Raw genomic sequence first — 13,370 nt, forward strand, 5'->3', positions numbered from 1 at the left:
TTACACCAGGAATGCACAATACCTCCATCAGTGCTCAGACTGTCTGCAATAGGCTGAGAAAGGCTGGACTGAGGGCTTGTAGGCCGACACCAACCATCACCGGCAACAACGTCGCCTATGGGCTCAAACCTACCATCGCTGGATTAGACAGGACTGGCAAAAAGTGCTCTTCACTGACGAGTCGCGGTTTTGTCTCACCAGGGGTGATGGTCGGATTCGCATTTATTGTCGAAGGAATGAGCCTGTACTCTGAAGCGGGATCGATTTGGAGGGGGAGGGTCCGTCATGTTCTGGGGTGGTGTGTCACAGCATCATCGGACTGTGCCTGTAATGACAACAAGCTATCTCAACGCTGTGCGTTACAGGGAAGACATCCTCCTCCCTCATGTGGTTCCCTTCCTGCAGGCTCATCCTGACATGACCCTCCAGCATGATAATGCCACCACGTACAGAACAAGCAGTATGGCTGATTTCCTGCAAGACATGAATGTTAGTGTTCTGCCATGGCCAGCCAAGAGTCCGGATCTCAATCCCATCATTTACAACATTAACAATGTCTACACTGCATTGCTGATCAATTTCATGTTATTTTAATGGACAAATTCTTTCTTTTTTTTCAAAAACAAGGACATTTCTAAGTGACCCAAGACTTTTGAACGGTAGTGTATGGACTGTGAAATTATGGGTGTACTGTAAACAAGTGAATGTGTATGTGTTGCTGGCATCTAAGGGTGTGTCTCTCTTTCTCTCTCCAGGTTGGTGTACAGTGGCTCCACCCATGTTAGCCTTCCTCTATTGCTTTGCCCAGATCGGACTGGAGTGGGAACACAACCCACCCTAAATCACCAACCCCACAGAGACTGTTGGAAGGGAGGCAGAACTCACCCTAACTCACCAACACACAGTGCTGACTCTGCTATGTGGGGAGAACAACCCACCTTAAACTACCCCACAGTGGACTCGGGTAGTCTAGCAGTTAAGAGTGTTAGGCCAGTAACCAAAAGGTTGCTGGTTCGAATCCTGAGCTGACTAAGTGAAAAATCTCTGTGCCCTTGAGTAAGGCACTTCAACCCTAATTGACCCTGTAAGTCGCTCTGGATAAGAGCGTCTGCTAAATGACTTAAATGTAAGTGGACTCTGCCATGTGGGGAGAACAACCCACTGTAACCACCCCACAGTGCACTCTGCTATGTGGGGAGAGCAAACCTGTCCTTTACTACCCACCCACAGTGGGGACTATCAATGAGACCTGCTGAGGAAAACACTGGACCCATGTCCGTATGTGACTATAAGAAATTGACCTACAGTGTAAGAAACCTGTCCGCCAAACTACCTGTACCTATCAGAACTGCTGCTTAATATTTGGGTGCATAGAGTAAAACGCATATATGGAAAAACAATGGATGCTGTTCAGTGGTAATTTGTTAATAACCTGACAGTGAGGCTTGCAGTATCCAACCTTGGATGTTTTGGATCTGTTTAACCCCAAAATCAGCATTATACATCTCCTGGAATGGAATGGCTGAAAGCACCTCAGTATTTTCCATTGACTGCGCTAATCCTGTATCTGTCTCATAGCACTAAAGGGATCAGCAGATCTGTGTCAGTTTAACTAACATGTAGGGTCGGGGGAGAAAACCCTGCTAATTAGACTAGCCTAACACTACTCTGAAAGGGATTTAGGTCACATCCTATTCCCTAGCTAGTGCACTACTTTTTACCAGGGGCAATAGGGCTCTGGTCAAATGTAGTGCACCATATAGGGATCTATTTGAGACAAGCTTAAATGGGTCTTATGTCATCCCGAGAATCCAAAAATCCAGTCAAGAAGAGAATACGATCTGCAGCGTTAAATCTTAAACAGTTTATGATAAGAAACCCGCCACACAAGCCTTTTCGTGACGGATTACAAGTATAGTAATAATTTCATCACACGTAAAGGTTGCTTCAAAGGGTGCCCCATGTTAGTGTTAGTCATGTAGGCTGCTCTTACTAATAATGTGCTTGTATAGAGGCAGTTCGTCACCCAGTGAGCCGGCCCTAATATTTAGGTTGCAGTGACTGACCTCGGTTCTACATGGGCCATTGTGTGTTCCTCCGTCACTGGATCCCTCACTCCCTTTTTTTCTCTTTCACTTTGTTTCTATTTCTCTCTGTGTCCGACTGAGTCTCTCTTTTCTCTCTATGTGGATATCTGTATCTTTCTCTATCCATCTCTGTCAGGGATGAGGGCCCGGTGTCGTGTTAATTGGATGTTAATGTGATGTTTTTATACATAGCGTTCAGTAAATATTCTGCTCCTTCAGGAGGCAGCCAGGCCACGCAGGTGTTATCCAGCTAGATTCAACCCCTTGTCTGTCTCTTACCTAACATGATTGGCTGGAATGGAATAAATGGAATGGTATCAAACATATGTAAACCACGTGTTTAACGCCGTTGCATTAATTCCATTCTGGCCATTACAATGAGCCTGTCCTCTATAGCTCCTCCCACCAGCCTCCTCTGATATCACTGTACTATAAGTGTGAGATGATGCATGTGCAAGGGTTTGTTCTTCTACTGTTGATGATGATAGGAGACTGTCCTGTATCTTATCATTGTTATTATGGTGGCTTCACCTATTGACATGGAACTTTGTCTACCTACATTTTTGCCAATATCGAATAAATAGTTATTTCCTCAACATCACACAATTGTGTTTGAAATGACCATGGTCTCATTTAAATTAAATGAACAACAACAAAAACTTTGAAACCAAACAGCCGACGGCTATGTATAAAATATCATTTATTATAAATAGTATTTTACATATCTTTACAAATACTCTCATTTGTGCTTGCAATTACATTTACAGTATCATTACAGGAAACATATGAATATCGTGACATGTGCATAAATCACATTACTGTCCTCATTATATATTTATATTAATGGTTGATCTTTTAGTAACACTTTACTTGAAGGGTAACTGCATAAGCACTTCATTACCCATATACTGCATTCATAAGCAGTACCTTTACTAAATGCTTGTCAACTGTCAACAACAAGTCCTTATGCATGTACCCTTCAAGTGTAACCAATTCTCTCTCTCTCTCTCTCTTCACATGACATTAAAGTAGTATGTACATACACAGTGGTACTAGGCAGCTCCCCTGAACTGACCACAAAAATAGTTTTACGCTGTTTAAACATGTCTGAAGTAATCATGCTCACGTTTTAAAGAAATCAACAGAGCATAGCCGCGGGAAGATGAGTGGGTGTGGGGGTGGGGGTGCTGAACAGTTTTTGTCCGCACTACAGACAGCTAGTTCGGTCTGCTAATACAGGAATAGTGAAGGCCCAGTGCACTACTTTTGTGTGAGAGTTATACTTTTGTATTTTTTTTTCAGGGGGTGCGGATATGCAACAGAGAATCAATCAGCTTTAAGGTTTTTTTGGTGCATTACGGGACTTGGGGGTGTGTGGCTGGGAGTCTGGGCCTAGGACTTTAAAAACAAGGTGCTGGTATTTTATTAGGTTTTACTGACCAGGCTCACGCATGGAAGGGTTGCATCCCAAATGGCACCCTATTCCCTATATAGTGTACTAATTTTTGGCCAGGTGACCTATAGGGAATAGAGTGCCATTTGGGATGCACTCGAGGACTAGCTCAATAGCTGGTAGGATCTTTCTCAATTGTCTAAAATGTCTGTCCTCTCCTAGCTTCCTCTCCTTTATCACACTGATCTGAAAGAACTGACCACGTTAAGAGCTTCCGCTGCCTCCCGGGTGGCACAGCGGTTAAGGGCGCTGTACTGCTGTGCCACCAGAGGCCCTGGATTCGCGCACAGGCTCTGTCATAACCGGCCTAGCGTCGTCCGGGTTAGGGAGGTTTTGGCCGGTAGGGATATCCTTGTCTCAGCGCGCACCAGCAACTCCTGTGGCGGGCCGGGCGCAGTGCGCACTAACCAAGGTTGCCAGGTGCACGGTGTTTCCTCCGACACATTGGTGCGTCTGGCTTCTGGGTTGGATGCGCGCTGTGTTAAGAAGCAGTGCGGCTTGGTTGGGTTGTGTATCGGAGGACGCATGACTTTCAACCTTCGTCTCTCCCGAGCCCGTACGGGAGTTGTCGCGATGAGACTAAAACAATTGGATACTTAAACAACTGGATACCACGAAAATTGGGGAGAAAAAGGGGTTAAAAAAGAGCTTCCACCATATTATTTTAATCTTTCAAGTCTTTTCCAATCAGTGCAGATAAAATGATTTTTTTTGTTGTTGTGTGCAATCAAGATAGAGCCCCAGATGACTCAGTCTGGAATTGTGATGCACTCCATCAGGACTCTCTCAATTGTTCTAAACGAACCTCCTCTGTGATATCACCACAAGAAAAACCAACACAGAGGGTTATCCATTAATGCCATGTTACATGTTCTACCAATTATTTTCCAAAAGAGAAAAAAACAGGTGAACTAAGCCAAGAACAAATCACTTTTTACCCTCAAATGTATCAAATATTGTTCACATGCATCAATGCAGCTGGCACAAGGATGTACATCAAGTTTCCATAAAAGAGTGGTAAATGCATGTACATTTGAATAGGCATGTGATTTTAGGTAAACATCATGAAGAATAAATGTACATTACTAACAATATGCACCAACCAAATGACATCGTTGTTGTTACCCATTTTGGGAGAGTATCAATTAACAAAAAAGCATGCTATAATATTTTGAAACATTTGAGCATTGCAATGCATAGAGTACAGTGTCATTCTTCTCATTAATAATGCAATATCCCCTTACTCAGGCACTGGCCCCTTTAAACATTATTATACTATACTGCATGTGAAGCTATATGTGTTAAAATAATAAACAAGCTGTTGACTTCTCCGTATCATGGAGACCTGAACGCGTACATTCTGTTAACACATCAACGGCAATGCACAATTATTGTTTACCAATGACAGCAACACGTGCAATCACCTAATTTCATTAGTGAGTAATGTAGTGCATACTTACTTTGATTTAACATACATAAGAATCAAGTTATGTTTAAGGGCTGGATTCAACCCTTATTGTGGAAGATCTGTGTTATAGCGCAATTGAAATGTAAAGATCATTTCCGATTGAGCCAACACATGCAGCGTTTACTGTGAAAGCAGTCTCCACGAACATGGGAACGTTGCCTTTAAATGTCAATCACGCTATGGCACGGATCTTCGACGATACGGATTTAGTCTATTTAAGTAAAGTGTGTGTGCATTTCTTTCCAACTTGCTTGATAATAGTAACACATTTACATCAGTAGGGGTCATTTGGGTCAGCAGTGAACAATCATAACTATTGTTTACAGCACGTGTCAAACTCATTCCACAGAGGGCGTGTCCGCTCACCTGGTTTTCTAGGTCTTAATTGAAAGGAAAAAACAAAAACATGCAGACACTAGGCCCTTCATGGAATGAGTTTGACACCCCTGGATTACATTGTAGCACTTAACTTAAGGGAATAATCCACTCCAAATATTTTGTTTTTTCATTAGTCCACTTGATACAGACTCATGATGATGTGGCAAGTGATGATGATGTGGCAAGTTTCACTTTGCTTCTTGAAAGTCCCATATCTTAACTGCTGACATGCAAAACATTTTGGGACTGTATCAACATTGGACTAATGGAAATAACAAAATAGTTTTTGAGTGGATGATTCATTTTACTCCAACACGTATAATGCATGATATTGTTATAATGCAATATAATACTTGCAATAAGACATAAGGGGTTTGTTTATATGCTTATCTCATAATTATCCTAAATGCATAATTGCTATTTTCCCAAAAAATGCTTAATATACATGCATAAAATAGTTTATAAACAAGTCATAAAGCACTTGACATGTTGGCTTTACATAAAGTGTTTCTGTTAACTACAATTAATATCTGGCCAGGATCGCAATTATACTATTCGTAAGTATTGATAATATTGTCTAAGTGAAGACCCTCCACATTCCATGTTGTGTATGGTCAAAAGATAAATATGGTAACATTCATAAGTCGTAGTTTCCATAAGATTCCAGCATGGACAAATTATCAAAATCAGGACTTTTGAAAGAACTGACATGGAGAGCTGCTGCTTGCGTACAGGAGCTGATCTCAGAACGCTAGTTATGTAAGCAAGCTCTTAGTGGAATACAGGACAGTCCAAAAAATACTACTGTATGAGGCTTATTCACACGTAAGTGAAAGAAAACTCATTCATGACCCTTTAATATCTATATATTTTCTAAAAACACATGTTCTGTAAACATTGTATACTGCTATCGTAACGGTTTTGTTCAAAATATATACAGTGACAAGAAAAAGTATGTGAACCCTTTGGAATGACCTGGACTTCTGCATAAATTGGTCATAAAATTTGATCTGAGCTTCATCTAAGTGACAACAATAAACAAATACAGTCTGCTTAACCTAATAACACACAAACAATTATATGTTTTCATGTCTTTATTGAACACACCGTGTAAACATTGCCAGTGCAGGGTGGGAAAAATATGTTAACCCTTGGTTTTAATAACTGGTTGACCCTAATTTGGCAGCAATAACCTCAACAAAACGTTTCCTGTAATTGCAGATCAGACCTGCACAACGGTCAGGAGGAATTTTGAACCATTTGTCTTTACAAAACTGTTTCAGGTCAGTAATATTCTTGTGATGTCTGGTTTGAACTGCTCTCTTGAGGTCATGCCACAGCATCTCAATTGGGTTGATCAGGACTCTGACTGGGCCACTCCAGAAGGAGTATTTTCTTCTGTTGAAACCATTCTGTTGTTGATTTACTTCTGTGTTTTTGGTTGTTGTCCTGTTGCATCACCCAACTTCTGTTGAGCTTCAATTGGCAGACAGATAGCCTTACATTCTCGTACAAAATGTCTTGATAAACTTGGGAATTCATTTTTCTGTAGATGATGGCAAGCTGTCCAGGCCCCGAGGCAGTAAAGCAGTCCCAAACCATGATGCTCTCCACCATACTTTACAGTTGGGATGAGGTTTTGATGTTTGTGTTCGGTGCCTTTTTTTCTCCACACATAGTTTTGCATGTTCCTTCCAAACAACTCAACTTTAGTTTTATCTATCCACAGAATATTTTGCCAGTAGCGCTGTGGAACATCCAGGTGCTCTTTTGCGAACTTCAGACGTGCAGCAATGTGTTCTCCGGTGGTGTCCTCCAATGAACACCATTCTTGTTTAGTGTTTCACATATAGACTCGTCAAAAGGGATGTTAGCATATTACAGAGATTTCTGTAAGTCTTTAGCTGACACTCTTGGATTCTTAACTGTAAGAGCACAGCACAGAATGCTCAATGAGGTTATCTTTGCAGGACGGCCACTCCTAGGGAGAGTAGCAACAGTGCTGAACTTTCTCCATTTATAGACTATTTGTCTTACTATTTGTCTTTTGTAACCCAATTCTTAATCTTAGGTCTTCTGAGATCTCATTTGTTTGAGGCATAGTTCACATCAGGAAATGCATCTTGTGAATAGCAAACTCAAATTTTGTAAATGTTTTTTATAGGGCAGGGCATGTCTAACCAACATATCCAACTCGTCTCATTGATTAGACTCCAGGTTAAATGACTCCTGACTCCAAAGTTCACATACTTTTCCCAACCTACACTATGACTGATGTATTCAATATAGATAAGAAAAATACAATAATTTGTGTGTTATTAGTTTAAGCACACTGTTTGTCCATTGTTGTGAACTAGATCAACATCAGGTCAAATTTATGCAGAAATTCAGGTAATTTCAAAGGGTTCACACAATTTCTTCCTCCTGTATCTGAAATAATTTAAGGCGAAATAAGGTAACAGGCTAATAGCCTGATGTAACACGATCACGATATGGGTTTGATTTAGTTAATGCATTGTTACTGCAGAGAGAGACCTGTTTTTTTCCCCCTCTTAGTCGGAAGTTTACATACACCTTAGCCAAATACATTTAAACTCCGTTTTTCAGAATTCCTGACATTTAATCCTAGAAAAGATTCCCTGTCTTATATCAGTTAGGATCACCACTTTATTTTAAGAATGTGAAATGTCAGAATAATAGCAGAAATAAATATTTATTTCAGCTTTTATTTATTTCATCACATTACCAGTGGGTCAGAAGTTTACATACACTCAATTAGGGGAGGCAGGGTAGCCTAGAGGTTAGAGCATTGGACTAGTAACCGGAAGGTTGCAAGTTCAAACCCCCAAGCTGACAAGGTACAAATCTGTTGATCTGCCCCTGAACAGGCAGTTAGCCCACTGTTCCTAGGCCATCATTGAAAATAAGAATTTGTTCTTAACTGACTTGCCTAGTTAAATAAAGGTCAAATTTAAAAAAATGGTAGCATTGCCTTTAAATTGTTTAAATGGGGTCAAACATTTCGGGTAGCCTTCCACAAGCTTCGCACAATAAGTTGGGTGAATTTTGGCCCATTCCTCCTGATGTAACTGAGTCAGGTTTGTAAGGCCTCCTTGCTCGCACACGTTTTTTCAGTTCTGCCCACAAATTTTGTGATGGCTTTGTGATGGCCACTCCAATACCTTGACTTTGTTGTACTTAAGCCATTTTGCCACAACTTTGGAAGTACGCTTGGGCTCATTGTCCATTTGGAAGACCCATTTGCGACCAAGTTTTAACTTCCTGACTGATGTCTTGAGATGTTGCTTCAATATATTCACATAATTTTCCTCCCTCGTGATGCCATCTATTTTGTGAAGTGCACCAGTCCCTCCTGCAGCAAAGCACCCCCACAATATGATGCTGCCACCCCCGTGCTTCACAGTTGGGATGGTGTAGTGTTCTTCAGCTTGCAAGCCTCCCCTTTTTCCTTCAAACATATCATTATGGCCAAACCGTTCTATTTTTGTTTCATCAGACCAGAGGACATTTCTCCAAAAAGTACAATCTTTGTCCCCATGTGCAGTTGCAAACCATAGTCAGGCTTTTTTATGGTGGTTTTGGAGGAGTGGCTTCTTCCTTGCTGAGCGGCCTTTCAGGTTATGTCGATATAGGACTCGTTTTACTGTGGATATAGATACTTTTGTACCTGTTTTCTCCAGAATCTTCACAAGGTCCTTTGCTGTTGTTCTGGGATTGATTTGCACTTTTCACACCAAAGTACGTTCATCTCTAGGAGACAGAACGTGTCTCCTCCCTGAGCGGTGTGATGGCTGCGTGGTCCCATGGTGTTTATACTTGCGTGCTATTGTTTGTACAGATGAATGTGGTACCTTCAAGCGTTTGTAAATTGCTCCCAAGGATGAACCAGACTTGTAGAGGTCTACAATTTATTTTCTGAGGTCTTGGCTGATTTCTTTTGATTTTCCCATGATGTCAGGCAAAGAGGCACTGAGTTTGAAGGTAGGCCTTGAAATACATCCACAGGCACACCTCCAATTGACTCAAATAATGTCAATTAGCCTATCAGAAGCTTCTAAAGCCATGACATCCTTTTCTGGGATTTTCCAAGCTGTTTAAAGGCACAGTCAACTTAATATATGTTAAATTCTGACCCACTGGAATTGTGATACAGTGAATTATAAGTGAAATAATCTGTCTATAAACAATTGTTGGAAAAATGACTTAGTAGATGTTCTAACCGACTTGCCACAACTATAGTTTGTTTTCAAGAAATTTGTGGAACAGTTGAAAAAATAGTTTTAATGACTCCAACCTAAGTGTATGTAAATGTCCGACTTCAACTGTACATACTTTAAGACAATTTGTCACTAATAAATTGCATGAATTGAAAGTGAAAACTTAATGGAGTGCGGTGTTGCAGCTGTCTGTTTCTAGCCATTTGCAGGCTACTTAGCACATTTCAGCTGTTATGTAACACAATGTTGCCATTATGTAGCTCAATGAAAACACAACCATTAGTGGATACCTCACCTAAGACTAATAATGAATTACATGTATATGTAATGAAGCTGGTTTAGTAAACCCCACTCACGGGATGAGTAACCTTGCCTGAGACCTGAAGACTCGCATTGGCTTACCGAACTAATGGCTATGCTTAAGCTCAGGCTAACACTGTCTTGTGGCAAACCAGGGCCCAAACGCCAGTTGGTCCCATATAGTGATGGGAGGAACTTTGGCAGCAGTTAACATTAAGATCATAATATTTTCAAATATTAACATGATACGGCTTCGATGTGATTAGGCTTAGGTCTCAAATTAATGAAACCCATTGAAGGTGCCCACACCATTGAAGACGTGAAAACTTTGGAACCGCTAGGTTCCAATTAGTGAAAGTTCCAGACAGAAGGAGATCAACATGTCCTGGATATAAATTAGATTTAAAAAATGTACATCGATTACTAATTCATAGGCCTCAATGTTCTGTTTGCCTTTGATATTCAGTAATGGAGTTCCAAGCATGAGCATTCAGTAGGCTAGCCTATGGAAAACTGCAAGGCCAAGCAGTGATGTATGTCGATCAACGCAAGTCATGCAGCAAGTCATACTTTGCAGTGAGAAGTGTCTTGAAAAAGTATGTTTTTTGGAAGACCCAGTTACACAGTAAATGTTGAAATACTTTTTCTATTCGTTTCACATGTACAGTGTCAGAGAGCCATGTTTGACAAACATAAACTAAGAATCAGTTAAATAATACAACCTCCACATCCAAACAACACAACATGTCGCCATGATGGAGCGTTGTTAGTGCAACTGACGCAGTTCCTTAAGAGTATTTCCCAGCACTGTAACCATCGGCCAAGAATAAAGACGAACCAGTCAACAAAGGTGGTTGTTTCTTGGCTATAGATAGCAGTTCTCTGTTCGATCTGATAAGACATACGGTGATGGTCAGTCAGTCTAAAAGGGGGTTGGAGTTCTTTCAAAAGACCATGCTGGTCTTTGATTGGCAAGTCAGGGTTCTCTGCGTACAGACCAAAAGATTGATTGGTTGAAACCTAATGGTCCTGAACTCTGATTTGTCAACACAGCCTCCTTCGTCTGGTTTAAAGAAGATGGCTACAAGGTGATCCAATTATTACAGAGTATAGTAGTAAAAACAACCTACTGTAATACGTTCTGTGAACCATCTGTGTGTAATGCATTGTCAGGAGCAAGATCTATATTGAATGCTTATAGCAAGTGCAAAGCTCAATATACAGTATCACCTGTGCTGAATGTTTCTATATCCTTTTTGTATTTATAAAGGCAACACCAAGGTATGCATAAAGTCTTGTAAAGTATTACACGGTGATAGAATGACATCGTGAATACATCCAGAATGCATTGCGCACTGATGGTTCAAAGATAGTGGAAAAGCAAAAGATGGATTCACCCCTTATAGATACCATACTCTGAGAACCACTAAAGATAGTGGTCCCATTGGAGATCTACAAGGATAATGAATAATAATGAATCTGTTGCTGCTCTGCTCTTGAACTCCATGGACTGGTGGAAAAAAGTAGAAACTTAAATATGCAGCTGATGTGCACAAGCAGACCAGGAGAACACAAGAGTACAGCTGTGAACCTGTGTCTGTGGGTCACAGAGGGGGTAGCCAAACCCATGGTGGTCTAAAGGTCACTGCAGTGCACCTAGACCCCTTTCACTGCGCACACCCCAGATTCTCCAAAATGACCGATGGGATCAACTCCAAGGTTCCATAGCCCACGGGTAAAACCACCAGATCCTCGTTAAATTAACAGCATCGTAGCTCCGTCATCTGCTGCTTTCACAGGCATCGGCAAGGTGAAGGACAATAAATGGCCTCAGCTGAGATACACCAACAACTCCCAGAATCTGTGGCCCTGTGACCAAATTGCCCAGTATTGGGACAAAGATTTTCTGAATCTGTTGCCTGTCTTCACGCTCTCAACGTAAGTCCCTTTTTGCTTCTATGAAAATATGTCCTCCTTGTCCGAGTCTGGTGTGGTGGGTCTAGAGATCTCAAAAAGAGGCTTGGGGGAGCTAGAAGCTCTCCTTTGGACCTTGAGGAGCTTCAGAGCCTCTGCTAGCTGGGCCTCCAGGCCAGCCATGCGGGTGTTTAAGGCCTTCAAGTCCTCTTTGAGCTCCAGCTTGAGCTCCAGAACAGAAGCCTGGAGAGTCTGCTCTGGGATGGGGTAGAAGGCGTGCTGCTTGGCCACCTCAGGGGGTGCCATAGGGCTGCGGTCCTGTGGTGTGGTGCCTGTGGTGCGGGAGCTGTCCCCCACGTTGTCTAGACGCAGATCGCTCTTGGTGATGCCGCTGTCACACGAGTCGGTTTTCTTCAGCGAGGTCTGGGACTCGTGGGCTGCCCCTGCCTTAGTCCGCTCGGGTAGCGTCTCCATGGACTCTGCTTTGGACACCTTGGAAATTAAGAACAGAATGTATTAATGAAGATGGCTGGCTTCAACCGAGGCGCGTTCTCGACAAACTGAATCCTGGCCCAAATATTTTAGGTTTCATACCTTGTTCCAGTTGGACTCCTTGGTCATGGAGTCCTTGAAGCGTCCCCAGCCTTTGACCCTGGCCGGCTCGAACACTCGGAGAGACGGGGCCTGGAGCTTGGCTTTGTCTGACGGGCTGGAGATTGTGGAGGCCAAAATGGGTGTGGCTGGGCTTTCGGTAACAGTGACAATGCTGGTGGTGGCGATGATTTCATGGATGGGAGTGGGCTCGACATTCACGGTTTGACCTCTCTCCATGTCATCGGATGGGTTGGCCTGCTCCTGATGTATACGGGCCTCCTTCTGCTGACGGAACCGCTGGAAGAGCCGACGCACCGGGTGGTCCGGCGGGAGATTAAGGGGTGCTTCATTCTTTCGTCTCAGTCGCTCCTCTTCCTCCCGTTTCACATCGCTGATTTTTCTGAACACAATCTGTAGAGAAACAAGACTCTTGATTAGTTAAATTAAACTTGTTTTTGTTTGCACGTACTCTACGATAGCTTGCCTGAGAACAGAACTGTGATACCATGAACTCAATCCTGTGTTATGTAGCCTTTGCTGTGAGTTGGCTGGGCTGTCTAACCTAACCAGAAGTTGCTTAAATGAACCAAATAACCTGAATATGCACTTTAAAACAGTCTGTCTAGGTAAGTGAAAATACATGTAAATGTGTGTATAGTGAACTACGTTCTGCACCAAATTCAGCTCTGTTCGATGAGCCTCTGACAGGTCCGACTATCACGCAGGTAAGTACCTAAAGTAGGTAAGCATACAGCAATGGCGCTTAAGGCATGAAAGTGCTGTGCTGCACACCCCCCTCATCACTAATTTAAACCCATTTTATAGAAAACACAGCAAATAATGCCTTTTGCTGAGTCCCTCAAAGGAAATCATGAAATATAAATGGCTTCTCTCGTTTCTAGCGCCAGTGAATTTTTCTCTACTGAAACTCATTCATT

The 13,370-nt window shown here is 42.1% G+C and overlaps 2 protein-coding genes across 4 annotated transcripts in view; one reads left to right on the plus strand and one right to left on the minus strand.

The window, feature by feature from the left end:
- hhat (hedgehog acyltransferase) overlaps nt 1-2,683 on the plus strand; it is a 105,610-nt gene extending 102,927 nt beyond the window's left edge. For all 3 annotated transcript variants that reach the window (XM_064933996.1, XM_064933997.1, XM_064933995.1), the window contains one exon: nt 756-2,683. In XM_064933996.1, the coding sequence (XP_064790068.1) occupies nt 756-841 (86 nt within the window). In that variant the 3' untranslated portion in view covers nt 842-2,683. The remainder of the gene's footprint in view (nt 1-755) is intronic.
- Nucleotides 2,684-11,880: 9,197 nt separating this feature from the next.
- The window catches only part of kcnh1a (potassium voltage-gated channel, subfamily H (eag-related), member 1a), a 94,473-nt gene continuing 92,983 nt past the window's right edge, over nt 11,881-13,370 (minus strand). Inside the window, exons 15-16 of the mRNA XM_064933998.1 lie at nt 12,433-12,843; nt 11,881-12,330 (exon numbers count right to left, since the gene is read on the minus strand). Coding sequence (XP_064790070.1) covers nt 11,881-12,330; nt 12,433-12,843 — 861 coding nt within the window. The remainder of the gene's footprint in view (nt 12,331-12,432; nt 12,844-13,370) is intronic.

This window comes from Oncorhynchus masou, chromosome 24 (genome assembly GCF_036934945.1).
Source record: "Oncorhynchus masou masou isolate Uvic2021 chromosome 24, UVic_Omas_1.1, whole genome shotgun sequence".
NCBI classification, from domain to species: domain Eukaryota; kingdom Metazoa; phylum Chordata; class Actinopteri; order Salmoniformes; family Salmonidae; genus Oncorhynchus; species Oncorhynchus masou.